This window comes from Watersipora subatra, chromosome 1 (assembly GCF_963576615.1).
Source record: "Watersipora subatra chromosome 1, tzWatSuba1.1, whole genome shotgun sequence".
In the NCBI taxonomy this organism is placed as follows: domain Eukaryota; kingdom Metazoa; phylum Bryozoa; class Gymnolaemata; order Cheilostomatida; family Watersiporidae; genus Watersipora; species Watersipora subatra.
In genome coordinates this window covers 3,642,615-3,659,576 of record NC_088708.1, presented here as the reverse complement: position 1 = coordinate 3,659,576, position 16,962 = coordinate 3,642,615, and the positions used below count along the sequence as shown (strand labels likewise).

The 16,962-nt window shown below is 37.7% G+C and overlaps 1 protein-coding gene across 1 annotated transcript; it reads left to right on the top strand.

Moving 5' to 3' along the window:
* The first annotated feature begins 4,763 nt into the window (after positions 1-4,763).
* Positions 4,764-15,150, top strand: LOC137403714 (uncharacterized). Its single transcript, XM_068089731.1, has 10 exons — positions 4,764-4,931; positions 6,482-6,562; positions 7,082-7,195; positions 7,557-7,715; positions 8,088-8,218; positions 9,025-9,124; positions 9,909-10,003; positions 10,814-10,974; positions 11,753-11,893; positions 14,715-15,150. Exons 2-10 carry the CDS (start codon positions 6,485-6,487, stop codon positions 14,783-14,785), a joined length of 1,050 nt encoding a protein of 349 aa, XP_067945832.1. The 5' UTR covers positions 4,764-4,931; positions 6,482-6,484; the 3' UTR covers positions 14,786-15,150.
* The last annotated feature ends 1,812 nt before the right edge of the window (positions 15,151-16,962 follow it).

Here is a 16,962-nt window from a genome sequence, read left to right as displayed (position 1 = left end):
ACACAGTGCCAATGCAGTTGTAGAAAGGGGGTTTCCTGGCCAATCTCAAAAGACAGATATTAGCGGTAGACCCCTGGACTCAGAACTTGCTTTTAGTTTTCAGAGTAGTACAGTGCAAAAAGTAGGATTAAGGAGGGTAAATTTGTGCGTTGGTGGGGTTAGCGTGAGCTTCATAATAGATACTGGGTCTGATTGCAATATCATAAGTAAAGACTCCTGGGAGCATATGAAAGCTAATCAGGTCAATATTTCAAAACAGGAAAAGGGTGGTCCAAACATATATACATACACGTCGAGTTCTCCCATGGCTGTTTTGGGGCAATTCTGGGCCACAGTGTATCTAGGTGCCGAGTCTCTAGCAGACGTAAGATTTGTTGTTATATCAGAAAGTGCTGAACCTCTTCTTGGTGTAGAGACTGCGCAAGCACTTAACCTTGTCAAGTTTGCTAACAGTAATAGTAGCAGTGCAGTGGTAGGTAAGGGTGATAGTTGTGGAGTAGAGGAATATAGTTCCAAATTTCCAAACCTATTTTCAGGCTTGATTGGTAGGGCTAAACAAGAAATTTGTCTCACTATTAACCCTGATATGGCCCCAGTAGCACAATCATACCGTAGAATTCCCTTTGCAATGATGAGAAAACTTGAGGACCACTTGAATGAGCTTGTTGAGTCTGACATAATAGAAAAGGTTGAAGGGCCAACAACTTGGGTCAGCCCCGTAGTAATAGTGCCAAAGGCCAATGATAAAATTAGGATGTGCATTGACATGAGAAAGGCCAATACCGCAGTAATTCGGCACCACTACCCTGTTCCAACAGTTGATGAACTCTTGAGGGACATGAATGGAGCACAGTTCTTCTCCAAAATAGATCTGAAACTTGGCTTTCACCAATTTGTATTGAGTCCTGAGTCCAGAGACATTACAACGTTCAATACCCACATTGGTTTATACCGTTACAAACGCCTGATGTTTGGTATTAGCGCGGCACCAGAAATCTATCAGCGAGAGGTTGCAAATATCATTCGAGGCATTTCTGGCGTGGCCAACATGGCTGATGACATAGTGATTCATGGTAGAACATGTTCTGAACATGATCAAAGGCTGCTTGAGACTCTGACGCGCTTGGAAGCAGCTGGCATGACCCTCAACAGGGAGAAGTGTGTTTTTGGTGCTAGAAGCATAGACTTCTTAAGACACCATATATCAAGTGACGGTGTGAGCCCAGGGAAAGATAAAGTCAAAGCTGTAGGTGAGGCCCGCATGCCAAGGAATGTAGGAGAGCCTAAGAGTTTTTTGGGATTGGTTGGATATTGCTCTAAGTTCATTCCATTTTTTTCTGACAAGACAGAATCCCTCAGAAAGTTGACACTACGAAAAAGCCCTGGAACGGAGATTTCAATGAATACACAGGAAGTGAAAGCATTCAACCTTCTGAAAAAGGACTTGAGCAATTATGAAACACTTGCCCACTTTGACATTAATGGGGAGACTCTACTGTATATGGATGCCAGCCCAGTTGGTCTAGGGGTTGTGCTAGTGCAATATTCAGAAAAAGGGCCAAGAGTGGTTTGTTACATCAGCCGTGCCCTCACTAATGTCGAAAGACGCTATACGCAGACTGAGCGTGAGACCCTAGCTATAGTATGGGCATGTGAGAGACTACACCACTACCTCTTTGGTGTCAAGTTTATACTACTAACAGATCACAAACCATTGGAAGTCATATATGGCAGTAAGACCAAGAGGACTTCGATGAGAATAGAGAGATGGGTGCTGAGAATGCAGTGTTATGACTTTGAAGTCAGATATGTGAAAGGCAGCGAGAACATTGCTAATCCACTGTCGAGGTTGTTAAAGGCTGTCGATAAGAGGGAGGAGCTTGAGCAACCTCAAAAGGCAACTGAAGATACTGAATTATATGTCAGACACACTGTACTAGATAGTATCACAGCCATAACAGCTAAAGAAGTTGAAAAAACTTCTCTCACTGATCCTGAGTTGTGTCATGTCCGTAATGCTCTCGAGTCTGGCCAATTTCATAATCTTCCGTCAGAGGTGCCGCGCATATATCGAACTCTCAAGGATGAACTTTGTGTTATTGGTAAATTGGTGCTCCGCGGCAACAGGATAGTGGTCCCGAAGGAGTTGCGAGAGGCCATGATCAAGTTAGGGCACGAGGGGCATTTAGGTATAGTGGGTACCAAGAGAAACCTAAGAACAAGAGTTTATTGGCCAGGCATCGATGCCGATGTTGAGAGTTATGTGAAGCATTGTCAGGGGTGTCAGGTAACAGGTTCACCCACCAATAGGGACCCTATTAGGGTCACAGATTTGCCTAATGGGCCATGGGAGAAGCTAGCGTGTGACTTGTTGGGACCATTGCCAAATGGCGACTACCTGTTTGTTATAGTTGACTATTATAGCCGCTGGTATGAAATAGAGTACATAAAACAATCACTAGCACCAAAATCATTGAGATCATGTCCAAGATATTTGATGTGCATGGCCTGCCAGTATACATCAAAAGTGACAATGGTCCTCAACTCGTCTCACATGAGTTTAAGCAGTACATGACTTCCATGGGGATCCACCACCATCTGGTGACTCCTAGGTGGCCTGAGGCAAACGGAGAAGTGGAAAGACAAAACAGGTCAATAATAAAGCGCATAAAAAATTGCGTATGCTGAAGGAGCAGATTACAAAGTCGAGGTACAAAAGTATTTAGTGGCATACCGCAACACACCCCACAGCATTACAGGTAAATCCCCAGCTGAGATGTTATTTGGTAGAAAACTGCGTACTAAATTGCCACATATTAATGACATTCACAACGCTGAACTGCAATGCAGAGATAATGACGCTGAGCGTAAGCACAGCATGGTAGAAGGGAAAAACAATGGGAGACATTTTCATGAAACAAAATGTGGGGATCTAGTGTTGTTAAGGAGGGAAAATCCTAATAAAATCCAGACTCCATTTCATAGTGATCCATTTAGGGTTCGTGAAGTCTGTGGGCCTGTACTAGTTCTTGAGTCCAGGGATGGTAGAATCTTTAGGCGCAATGTCCATCATACCAAACCGTATCTGCAGCCTGCTACTGTTGATGTTTTAGATAGAGACAGAAGACAAGTCCCACAGAATAGGAATGAGCAGATACCTATTACGAGGACAAACGTGATGCCAGTGATGTCACCAGGTTCGCAGGACCCTAGGCTACAACCTTACCAAATGACACATGTTGATGATGAGCCAATTGATGGGGCAGAGGGATCTAATGCTAACACTGATATTGATACGCCACCTAATGCAGACTATCCTAATCCTGGGGCAAATGAACCCAGGAGATCCAGTCGTCACTCCCAGCCCCCGCATTACTTGAAGGATTATGTGACAGGTTAACAGAGATGCGGACAGCAGTCTAATTGTAACATTAAACTAAGTGGTCTGGTTGATCACTATTTCATACAGCCGCGTTCTATTTGTTTGATAAATGTTTTGTTCCGAATGATCTATTCGTCTATAAACGAAAGGAAGGATGTAATGTCGGAGTTGTCTACTCAATATGTATATTGACATTGCATCATCATTTTCATCAGACTATGTGTGATGATGACAGTTGTAATAGGAGTTGAATGACTTAGAGTTGTATTGTGTATGCGTATAGTCGGTATAGACATAGTTACATGCAGAGAATAAACTGTACTTTAAACTGCAAACTTCTACGCATATATAAATATATATATACATGTATATATATACACGCAAGAGACATTACAATGTTCGGCTTGGTTTTGTTGTGGAACGTAACTGTTTTTATCCGTACAATCATTAGGGCAGTTTCTCTACTTCTGTTACGAAACAGTAATGCAAATTTTTTAAAAAGATATTGCTAATGTCTATCAAAGGCCATCAAACATGTAAATATTAATATTTCATTCATTATAAGCATCTAATACCAAAATATAACGTTTCATGCTCTGCAGTATTATGCATCACATTTAGCAGTCATTCAGGCTACGTCATTGTAAACCCAATGTGATGGATGCGTCACAATCACAAAAAAAGTGAGTAACAAAGAAAAAGTGAAACATTTTCTCACTCTTGACAGGAGTAACCCAACTATCATGGAAACCTTGATAATAAATTTTTTTTGACATTCGGTTTAGGTTGGGTTATCCGGAATTAAACTCCACGGTGCGTAATTTTTTAATGTTTTACGGTATGCACAATTACATGTACGTTAAATCTTCCTTCGCTGCTGTCATGAACTAATCAGTGGCAATTAGCTAACATCGGCAGGAGTATGAGCATTACTCTCCGGCTCATAACGTTGAGTCCGCCTTTTAGTATATGTAGGCCCGCCCAGTGTCGTATAGTTTCATACGGCTCTGGGCCCGCCCATTGCCATCGCTTATCAGATCGCGAGTGCTACGGCTGTCGCCCTAACAGATGTCGTTGAGCTTGATATTTTCCTATCTTATTTACGACCACAAATAGATTCATTTCGGCTAACTGAAATGCGTGTACGCTCAAAACACATGTTTGGCGCATACACGCAATTTGGTAGCTGCAGAGCCGTATAGTTTCACATACAGTTTCGTACAGTGAAACTGTACAACACTGGGTAACTGAAATGAATCTATTTTTGGTCGTAAATAAGATAAGAAAATAATTAGCTCAACGACATCCGTTAAGGCGACAGAGATCCCGTAGCACTTGCGATCTGATAAGCGATGGCAATGGGCGGGCCTACATATACTAAAAGGCGGACTCAACGTTATGAGCCGAAGAGAAATGCTCGTACCCCTGCCGCTAATTGCCACTTATTAGTTCATGACAGCAGCGAAGGAAGATTCAACGTTGTGATAAAGCAGTGAATCGGATTGAACTTATACAGTCACTTGTGTGATTCAGAACTTTACCAGTATAGGCAAGATACTGCATATCTTCAGCTTTTTCTTGATTGTTTTGTTCAGTGCACTGCACCAATTTTTATTTTAGTACATTCATGTAATCTTTTTAGCTGCATATTTGCTGTTTTACAACGTATCTGTTTTTGCTAAGCATTGACTGCGCTAGTTGAAAGAGGTTTCTAATGATTGATTTTACCAGTTCACTTGGCAGACGGTTTTATCATCACTGTGCATGCAGCAAATAATAACTTGTTCATTTTTAAACTTTCACGGATGTGATAGCTTATAAAACTCGTACATTGCTTGACTAAATGTGTATAGTGCACATGTTTGTTAGAATATTATAAAACTACAATGTTTTTTTATCAAAATGTAAAAGTTTTCTAGCAAACATAATTTTCTACTGTCATGTCTAGGTAGGTTAGAATGAGCAAATTCATATGTAAGCAAATTCAATTTAGTCCAATATTAAATAAACGTTGAGAAAAACGAATTTGAAGCTTAATGCCAAGGATTTTGCCATGTTTTTTGCAAAAAAGCGGATTGTAGTCAACTAGTTCTTCAGACAGATTTATGAACCAAGTTGAAGCCACAGGGAGTTGCCAATAACATCTCTTCATGCATTATTCTGAAGACGTTTCAAACCATTGTCTCTGTTTGAGTTGCGGTTAGTCTCTATAGCCAAAGAGATTAGTTATTCGTCGTTGAATGAACTAACAATTATTAAAAGTGTACAATAATGACTACTTGTTCTACTTCAGTTTACAAATGGCATCTAGCTATGGTAATATTTGATATGTATCAATATATAAGTTGGTCATTGACTCGAGTGAGACAAGGCTTGCCAGGTCATTGTTTCATTTGTGTTATTCTTTTTAAACCCAGTTTATTGAAAGCATATTGATAAAGATAACTTTTGTAGTTTATCAGAGGTAGATGAATCCAGTTGTAAATAATTCTTATAGTAAGTAAATATTTCAGTAATCACTTATGAAGCCATTTGTATCGGATGTAAATAATAGCAAAAGATGTTAAGCGTTAACCTGTAAACTCAAAAACATATTTGACTGTTCACTTTATACCATTCATAGTATTACACTAAAATGATATCATAAGTTTTTGTTTCCTTTCTATTGGTTTAACGAGGTAGATTTGTTATTAACTATCAATACATGTACTACCTTTCTTATGTGGCTATTCTTGTCATTGCGCATGCATACAGCACTAATTTGATTAATTACAAAACCATTGGTCATGTGTAAAGTTTGATTGAAAGTTTGTACGTAATGAAATCTCAATAACTCACAGGCTTTAATAACACTAGACATGTAAAGGTTTGCTGGAAATGCTGCCAGTGGTTGTTTGAGACTGCCATAGGTGTTTATATCTGAACCAGCAGCGTATAAACAGCATCTAATACAAGATACTGTATCTACATGTGTGTGATATTGGTGTTGACTCTGCCTCACAATAGACAGTCAAGAACAGCTAGCTCATCGCAACAACTGACTTAAAATCTAACATTAGTTTATTTGAATCATGGATATCACCTGCATGCACATTGCAGAAGATGTCTGAGAGATTGGTCAAGTACACTCCCCCAAGTTGGGCGAGTCATCTCCAACATATCCCCAAACACTTCGTTCAGGTTTGATATTCCGGTGTACTATTCTTGTATTTGTCATTTGTGAATGAGAGTTTGATCGATGAAGGACAGATCTTGTAATCTTCTCTTTGTCGTAATTTATTAAGACGTATAAAAAGAGAGGATTACAGTGTCTTCTTCAGACACTGTTTACAGTGTCTTCTTCAGACACTGTAATCTTCTCTTTGTCGTAATTTATTAAGACATAAAATTTTCATGATAATAATCATTTATGGACTTTTGCTACAGTAATATAATATTAATTATCAAATCTAGTAGGTTTATATATCGACACGTCTATCATTGCCAAAAAACAACTTAATTATCATAATTCTTATAGAAATCATTTGGTGTTGTTGTAAAAATTTATCATTCTCCCGTCTAATTACTGCTTTCTTAAAACACTAAATGCATGATTCTTGATATCTAGAGGGCCCATCAGAGTACATGAAATTTATATTTACTTCAATTCGAGTCTCTCTTCATCAAACTGATATCCTCATATCTTATTTTGTCTTATAGCTCGCCACAAAGCCGACTCCAATACAGAGATGGAACTTTCCAGGGACGCCTGAGCAGTTCGAAGTCTATGTCAAACGAGGTGATTTGACAGGAAGTTTGATGACAGGAAATAAGGTAATGTGTCCCTCAACATTGAATAAAGACAGTCTTAATCTGTTGCTAACCGATGTACTGAGACACGCACTGTTTGCTTATCATGTTTTACATTTGTCCTTGCATCAAGCTATCCGTTGCTTCTCTGCTGACTGAAATTTTAAGCGCTCTTATCATAGGTTTGTACAGTAGATGGTTTTGTTGCTTATTTACATGCTGACATATGTTGACATATGCTGACATATGTTGACATATGCTGACATATGTTGACATATGCTGACATATGTTGACATATAGAAATATTTGTGGACATTTTTAAAACTGTGCTAGAATAGCCTAAGCTTGCCTTGCTTGTTGATTAAGGCTATTGTTATGTCTTTAGGTGAGGAGGTTGGAGTTTGTAATAGCTGAGGCTATGGAAAGGTCTTGCAAGCACATCCTTACAACAGGCACAGTAACGAGTAACCAGTGTCGAGCTACTGCCGTTGCTTGTGCTGAACTTGGCTTGAAAGCTCATCTTTTCTTGATGAGCAAGGAGAAGGTAAATTTATCGAAAGAACTTCGTTCAAAAACTGATGAATCTTACCTACTGCAGGCTTATAAATTCACCTGACACACACATATGTCAATTGTTGGGATTGATGACTCCCTTGATTATAATATATGTAAGTTTTTGTTACAGGGCTGAGAGTAACTGTGAAATATAAAATTAACAGATATAAGGTGTGACAGTTTTATTCGTAGTAGAAAGTGCCAGATGTCACTGTTGAATGTTGGTGTAAACCTCACAGCACTATCAGGTGTAAAAATGTCACGGCTATTAGTCCATGAGTTGCAAGAAAATGCCAGGTGTCAAAGGTGTCTGTTCCGACTACAACATGAGAAAGTGTCAGTGTGCCTGGTATGTTTCTAGGAGGTGTCAGCTCTGAGCAGTGATGGAAACATGCTAATAAATAGAATGGTTGGAGCAGATATGTGTGTGATCGACACGCTTTCCTACACCGAGGCCTGCACGCACATGGAGAAGCTTGCCAAGCAAATAAAGTAAGTGAACTTGTTATTTCTGCTTGACAGATGCTTCTGCTCATCTGAGAACCTAATGATATTACCTACGGTTGGCTAGTCATGGTATGGCTGAAGAGCATTAGTAAACTCAATTGTTAAAATCGAACAGAGATGCAGGTGTTTTACATGTGCGCCTTGTGTATAGGTCGTATATCATACCTTGTATGTAGGTCATGTGTCACATCTTGTATATAAGTCATGGATCAGAATGTGCTGTTGCGTTTTTTATGTCACGATGTCATTATTTGTCAAATTATTCTGTTTGTGAATTGATGAGCTGTGGTGCCAACTCTGTGTTCACGTGATATATGGACAGGCTTGGTGTTACTTGAACATGTATACAAACTGTCAAATGTTTGCCTGTTTGGTAAATGTTTGATAATTGCCCACAATATTTACAGATAGTACTTGAGTGCAGCTTTTTGCCTGCAAAACTCATGTTTCCTCTTAAATATGCTTTACGTATTTTAATTATTATTGTTAGCGTACATCAGAGCCAACTTGCGCCTATGTTCAGAGCATTGTGTACTCTTTGAAATAACTTGAAAGCTAATTTGCTGCATATAGATACTGGTTAGTTAAATATCAGTAGTTAGACATCTTTTCAGTTGTGTGTAAGAAATCGGATTAAACTCCTGTATTGCTAGGGCTAGAATATAGTTAATAATTCTGTTTCACCTTATCAAAAAATCTTATTAAAAATGTACAGAAGCTTTCATTATGATTTTTGCATATGATGAGGATGGCCGCTTCTAGCAAATTGTTGATTAGTGTTTTTGCTTCAGGGAGAGCACAGGTGAGCTGAGCAGCATTATTCACAATAGAGACTCAAATCTCATTGGAATCTGGGGCTACATTCAGTGCTTCCAGGAGATACGAGATCAGGTGGGTTAGGAGACGAGATCAGGTAGGTTAGGAGACGCTATGAGACTGCATCATCCTGAATATCAAATCATGAAAGATAGAACTGCTATTATTGTGTGGCTCAAGCTGTAATGTGATTGCTGTAGAAAGGGGAGTGCGTCGAGCTATAATGTGGTTGGTTTAGAAAGGGGAGTGCCCTAAGCTGTGATGTGATTGGTATAAAAAGAGGAGTGCCTCTAGCTGCAAAGGCACATACTTCATTACCTTATTTAATTGAATAAATTTATGATTGACTCGATGATTTCTTTTGATAGACACGGCCGCTCGCTCGTCTGGCTGTCATAATGATTCCATGGCCATATAAGTGCAGAACTTGAAATCCTCCCATATAGCTTATCTCTGTCTAAGGAATGTGCAATTTACCACACTGCACTCATTTTTGGCACGGTCTTCAAACTTGACAATTACTGCGCAAGGACAGCATGCGCACAGAATGGATTGTTTAGTGCATTGACCCTTCTTGATATGTGGAATGTGTGGAACACCGCCAGAGCGATTGTTGCACATGTGATTTAATAATTGTGAACACTTGCTATGTGAAATGGACTAGCTCGATTTAGATAAATAGATGAATTGATGCCTTGCTGAAAAGGTCATTTGCCTGCAATAAGTATTGCTAGGGTATTTTGACTTCACTTCGCACATTATTTATGTACACATATACATGAATGTGCATGTGTCTTGATGTATGTATCGTACTACAAACTTTTCGGCCCAAGTACCTAATGAAACAACTCGTTGCTAGGGAATCGAGCTAGATGACCTCGTCTGTGTTAGCGGAACGGCGGCTACTGTGTCAGGTCTGGCGATTGGCAACTACCTTACTGGCTCTGGTTACAGGTGTGTATATCTCTCTGTTGTATCGATAGGTGGGTACAACGCCTATACTGGACTACTGGTATGTATATCTCTCTCTCTGTTGTACCAACAGGATAATGTCTCACTCTCTCACTCCCCCTCACTTTCTCTCTCACTCTCTCTCACTGACAGGTGGGTGGGTACAACTCGTACAGTTGACTGTCTCTCAGTCTCAGCCCTTTAGTTAGTGTATGCACATGTGACTTTAACTGGCACATTTTCATCTGCGTCTACAAGAGAAATATCAGAATATGTCCAAAACTTTCCAGTACACAATGTAAAGCTTGTCTGTGCATGTCGGTAGTAATTATTTTAACCTTCAAATTATTTTAATCTAATTTTAATTATTAATTCATTTTAACCTTATACGTGTAAGTATAACATGAGGGTTTACTGCTCTTTCAGTTATAATGTCTTCATCATGTTATTTTTATAGTGATGTCATAGTACGGGTAAGTGAAATGTGCAAGTAGAAGGTAGATGGAGTAAGGGGTAGTAAATCTTTTTACAGTTGTTCTCATAGCTTGTTTAATGAGCTTGTCTGGGTATTAGGATGTATTGCTTCCACCTTGTGCATGACAACAATAGCCTATCTAAATATTTTACACTGTGTTCCAGTAATAATAAGAATGAATCCAAGGCTAGAGCTGTATACATGTAAGAGACTATTTGAGAAATAAGTCGGCTTGTCGGTTATCATAATTTAATACACCAAATAAAATTACTATGTTGGAGTAGAGTAAAATCAAAACTGGTAGATAATCAATGTCAACAGATGTTTGTTTTCCTTAGAGTCCACGGTATAAAGGTGGGCATGAGCTGTGATCCAGAGGAAGTTCTCAATGATATGTTGGATGGACTCGGTATAACTGGTGTAACTGCCACAGATATAGCCAGTTTTCATGGTGGCTATGAGGGGCTTGGTTATGGTATCAACCAACCTCAAGAACTAGGTTAGTATGATCAGAACAAAGACTACTTCTTGTATAATGAAAATGTAGAATTTCTTTTTGTGCTTTTGAAATCTTCCACACCAACTTTTGACGCGCTAAAAAATGTGGCACAGATTACTCTGGTTGTTTCCATCGGAACAAGATAGTCATGATGAACGGAAGGGGTTCCAGTTGTATGGCCAGAGGCTGTTCTAATGCTATACACTAGACAGTTGACGTACAGAGATCTTTAATAGGGAAATTATACTCATCACCTTGCAGCTCGCTTTGAAAATAACTATTCTTGAAATCCTTAAGCTCTGTTTTTGCATGAATTTCACACTTTCACAGTTTACACTTTCTCGAGAACTTACTGCTTGTGGATGATTGTATACATTTTGTATTGCCCGAAAGGACATGATCCCACTCGCATTGCATGCCCTAATAATGCTTAGCCAATCATTATTTTTATTAACCTTATGTTTGTGGGAACATTTGACTGGTCTTAGTAATGCTTGCTCCTATTAGAATTCTTATTTTATCGGCACACTCATCGTCTTTATGCGGCACATATATCAGGGCTGACTATAATCCTTAAGAGCATTCATCAGTTGATAGTTCTTTCGCAGCAGCTAGGTGTTCAAGTTTTGATACATGGCAGCAATTTTAACTTTACAGACCCAGAGGTTGCATAGCATCATGCAAAACACTCTTATTATATTTATGGTATCTGCCAACGGGTCTGCTACATGGATCACTTCAACAAATGTTAAAATATTTTTCTTATCTTTTATCACAGAGTTCATAGGTCAAGTTGCAGCGAATACCGGTGTAATTCTTGACCCAACATACACTGGGAAGGCTGCCTACGGCTTGCAGGGTCTTCTCAATGACAAGCCAGAAGTGTTTAAAGGGAGACGAGTCCTCTTTATGTTCTCTGGTATGTGGAAACGACTCCTTAATGACAAATTTACCTTTGATAGTTTTATGTCTTTTTGGAGAAGGTCATTTGTTCTTTTAAAATATAAACCTTAATTGTTAGTGTATCTAAAAATATTTCTTTTGGGTTTAATCATTTGATGAAACATTCAACTGTACTAAGTCTAGTGGAAAGTGTAACAGATTGTGTAGTGAATGGCACAATGCTTGGTGCAACAAATGATGTAGTGGATGGTGTGGCAAACGATGTTGTGGGTGACATAGAAGATTATTTAGAGTGGTGGATGTACCAGATTCGGTTGGTAGATGGTGTAATGAATGCTTGATATACAGAAGCATTATGAACAAATATCAAGCATCTTTAATGCTTGAAGCTTATTAGAAGTTGCTACTGACAATAGGTCATGCTGAAAGAACACTCCATTGTGTTCATTTGTTAACCATTATCAAAAATCATTATTCATTATATTTTCTAACTGAACTCAAAGCGTTTCACGGGTAATAAAAAATTTTTTTCTCAGAAAATGTCCGGCATTGCACGAGAAATAAAAACAAGCTTATAAACAGTGGCAGGTAATGTAGTTGCCATTAGCCAAGTTTCTTTACCCAATGAATTTCAGTAACTTAAGCTAGAGTAACTTGAGCTAGTCTAAATCATTACTATAATAAGAACCGTGTCCATCCTTCCTCTTGACGTTAAGAAAAATGATTACACTTCACAGGAATCAAACCTATACATTTGGCAGATGCATGGATGTGAAGCTAAGCGTGTTACCACTAAGCCACACAGGCAGCTTGCTGCAGTCTGGAATAATTGTACTTATAATCGTTATGTGTCGTGATCTTGCATGCAATCGAGATCTCCAAGCGTACTAAAATAAACAATTATTTCGTAGTATGGTGGCCTCATGCCTCAAACAATAGTAGCTAAAACAAAAGAAAAAAGCTGTAAGACTGAGGCTCATAATACGCATTATCATAGCTAGTCGTGAGTCTTTGTAGTTTAACCGTGAGAATAACTGGAGATATAACAAACACTTAGATTTACATACATATGTAGATTAATAGAAACAAGATGTTTGTTCTTAATTAGTTTGCGCATGTTTAGTCCAACATACCCGTATGTACATTGATTGTTTCACAGAGCTGATCAAATTGATGCACATTTGGAGCATTCACTAACCTTTGACCTTTGTTGACGACTCGATAGGTTATGGTATCTTATTGTTGACAGGCAAAAAGCCACTTTAAAATGCTACGTGACAGATAAAACCTGTCCTATATTGCCAGTTTATATGGGCTGATTGAAATCTAATGATTGGAAATGATCAATCATAAACAACATCTCACCTGTGTTTATGATTCTCATCGACCTGTTCTTCATCAAATTTGTGTTAGTCCTAGTCTTTGCCTCTTGCTCCTGAGATCATTTTAGTAAAATACTTTGAGTATTTGCTATAATGCTAAAGTGAAGAGATCTGAATTCTCAATGGATTAATCAAAAAATTATAACATTATGTCATTTCCTTTTCCTATAAATCTCGAAGTTCATCATCATCTTCTGTTTTTATGTCCACCTGTCCAGTTATAGTTATTATAATATTGGAATGAAAAGCTCGCTGCCTGTTGGATTTAAACTCACGAAGACTGCAACCACAAGTCTAAAACCAAGCATTTAAACACTGAGCTATACAATCCCTCGCATTCTAACACTCTTATCATATACCGTGTGCACACGCATACGGTGCAAAAGTGCACGCCAAATGTGTACTTTTGACTATTAACTAATATTGCCTTTTGCATTTGTTATTTTTTGAAATTGTTTAATTACTAATTTTTTTGCTACTATTACCTATTTTTTAATTTAAAATTATCAATTGCCGTTTCAATTTCAAATGTGCGTTACACTTCTATTTCCGGTTTTTCGTAAGATTCGATTGCTAAATCAGTATAGGCTAACACTTTTCATGTGGACAATATTATTATCTCGAGTCGGAATAGCCTCTACATTCTTTCTCCGTTCGGTCAGACAAAGTACCAGACAAAGACAGTCCGATATTTCATTTTTACATTTGTACTAGTATCGAGAGGTACCAGTATCTGTCGTATTCAAAGTTTTGATAGATAACTTCTGCTAGAAAAGTAACCTTTTTTATACACACACTTCTATGCACAAATTGTTATTATTAATTCAACATATTCAGGATTTTTATTTTGTTTTTTCAGTTTGTATTAATTGTATCAAATCATCTTTTATTGTAATCGTAGCAAAACAGGCTTAATTTAGCTATTACTTGCTAATTATTTCATATTTACATTTAAACACTTTTATAGTTGTTTTATTTTGTTTCTTAATTTATTTGAGCTGCACAAAAGTTTTTTCTCATGATATGAAGTTTGAAAGACAGTTTTTTGACAAAGTTTGAAAACCTTTACAGTTGTTTTATTTTTTCGTTTAATTTATTTAAACTGCACAAAACACTCTTCTCATGATATGAAGTTTGAAAATTAGAATGGTAACTGTTGTTATATGTTGAATAAAAATAAATGTTCTGTGCAAAGACTATTATTACCCGGGCATTCAGTAGTCTATTAATATACATGTATGTGCATTGTGGTCTGCGAGCGTTCAGTGATATATAAATGCTGAATTTACTTTTTAAATCAGCTGTTCTATTGTATATAGTAAGTTACTCAGTTAACTTTTAAATTCTATAATTGTATAACATGCAGAGAACTTCTGGCACCATGCTTGGTTTATGCCAACTGTGGACAATTCCTAGCTACCCGCTTAATTTATGCCACAACAATTTTTCTTTTAGGCGGAGCTCCTTCTCTGCATGCAGCTGCAGTCTCCAGTGCTTTGTTACCCCATGCAACCAAGAGCCAGTAGGTTATGAGCCTCCATTCAAGACAACATATTTGCAACTCTAGATCAATGGGCGATTTTTATATGGCAGCTAGAATATGTTACCTACTAGTGTTGTGTTATATAATATATTATATATATGTTTGAATTAAATTATTTTTAATCAGAACAATATGGTGATACCATTTTTATTTTCTTTTCTAAGATAATCAAATACTCTCCTCTTATCGTGCTTGCTCGAAATCTCACACATACCCTCGCACCATCTGCCGTTCCTTATTAACATTTTAAGAAACCATATCCATCTACATGTATGGTTTGGCTATACAATCTGAAATTACAAAAACATTTACTATGCATTATAATAATATCATTGATAATAAAGACATCATCCATAAAACTGATTGCTTGTCCTGAGGCATAACTGAGCAGTGTACCTGAGGTGCTACTAGGATTACTAGTGAATGTTTTACCAAATTACCTTCAATCCTCTCAAGGTCTTGATGAAATACTAAGACAGGTCATAAAACACCCAGGATTGTGATTTGTACTGCTGAGTTTATACAGGCTAAGGCCATACAGACCACACGACACATTTTATTACCTGTCAATATTTATATGCACAGATGAGAACTTGATTTCAGATTGACCAGATCAGCCTCTAATAATTTTATAAAAAAAATGTCTATTTTACTATTTTATATTGAACAGCCCTTAAATTTATTTGTTAAAGATGTGATTGTATTCGCTTGTGAAAGCTCATTGTATCAGCATGTTTTTTAATTCATTGCATTGCTGGTGCCAAAGACTAGTCATAGTACATAAGGGGGCTGTAACCTCTCCTACAGCTACGTGTCTGTCTAAGTCATCACCTTGCTGGTGCCAATACTAGTCATAGTACATAAGAGGGCTGTAACCTCTCCTACAGCTACGTGTCTGTCTAAGTCATCACCTTGCTGGTGTCAAATACTAGTCATAGTACATAAGAGGGCTGTAACCTCTCCTTCAGCTACGTGTGACTTTCCATTCAGACAAGTTCATTAGCTAATATCGTCAGCTAATTACACATGACAGCCTCTCGTTTCGATTCAGCCCTTCTCATTACTCCACATATGTCTAATGTCAGTCACTGAACCGCATAGAAAAACTCAAGATATGCAATCAAAAGTGTAGTGGCATTCATCATCTCGTGGGTGTGATTAGAATGGATATGATGCGGCCATGTTGAAAAGTGCACTGAGCTTGTAATATCGAGAAATAAGCTCCATACAATTAAACTATTGGCCTGATTTCTTCAGCTAGTTCTGAAAAACTTGCCATTATCTCTGATTATCGTTGAAACGAAAAAGGCTTTTTCATTCTACAGTAAGGCATGTACAGGTAGCCATGCTTGAAGCATGGTAACCCCGCTGCCACCCTACGCTTAACTTTGAACTTCTGTGAAAAAACTTAAGAGTTCTCTTTACTAAGCCAAGGGTACTTACAAAAACCAAACTAAATGTGCAGACAAAAACTAGCATTTATAATAATTTGTACATTTTTAAATATATAATTTGTTTTCTGTTCAAAACTCTGTTTGTATTCGTCAGGTGCTAGGAAGTTCATATCAAGATAATTCATGCATACTGATATAAACTAGAATATTTCCTTATCTGACACACTTATACTTGCTGCTGACCCCAAAAATATTTAAAATCGTTACAAAATACTAAAATGTCGTAAAAACATCAGATGACATGAGTCAACCACATGAAGAAAAGTTACATTCATTTCTGTAATTATAGAGAATGAGTACATTTATTGGTGAATGTTGGTGATATTGGGAGATTTATTGGTGATATTATAAACTAGAAATTCCACTGTCATACAGCCCACGACCAAAGTGATATTGGAAAAAAGAAAGGGTACTGATGGTTGAGAAATGCAATATTAGCAGTCAATTGGCACTGCAGTGCAATAGGATAACTGCAATGGTAACTGTAATGTACTGGGTGTGGGTGTTATTATGTACATCAAACAGCAATAATGAAAGGAAAAGATTATATGTTTATATCTCTCCCCCTGCAATAGGAGAAATGCAATATTGGCCAATATTAGAAGTAAAATGCACTGATATTATTTGAATAGCCAATATTATTAATATAGTAATAATATAAAACCAATGCACAATTTTATTTACATTTCAAAACGTCATAGCTAAC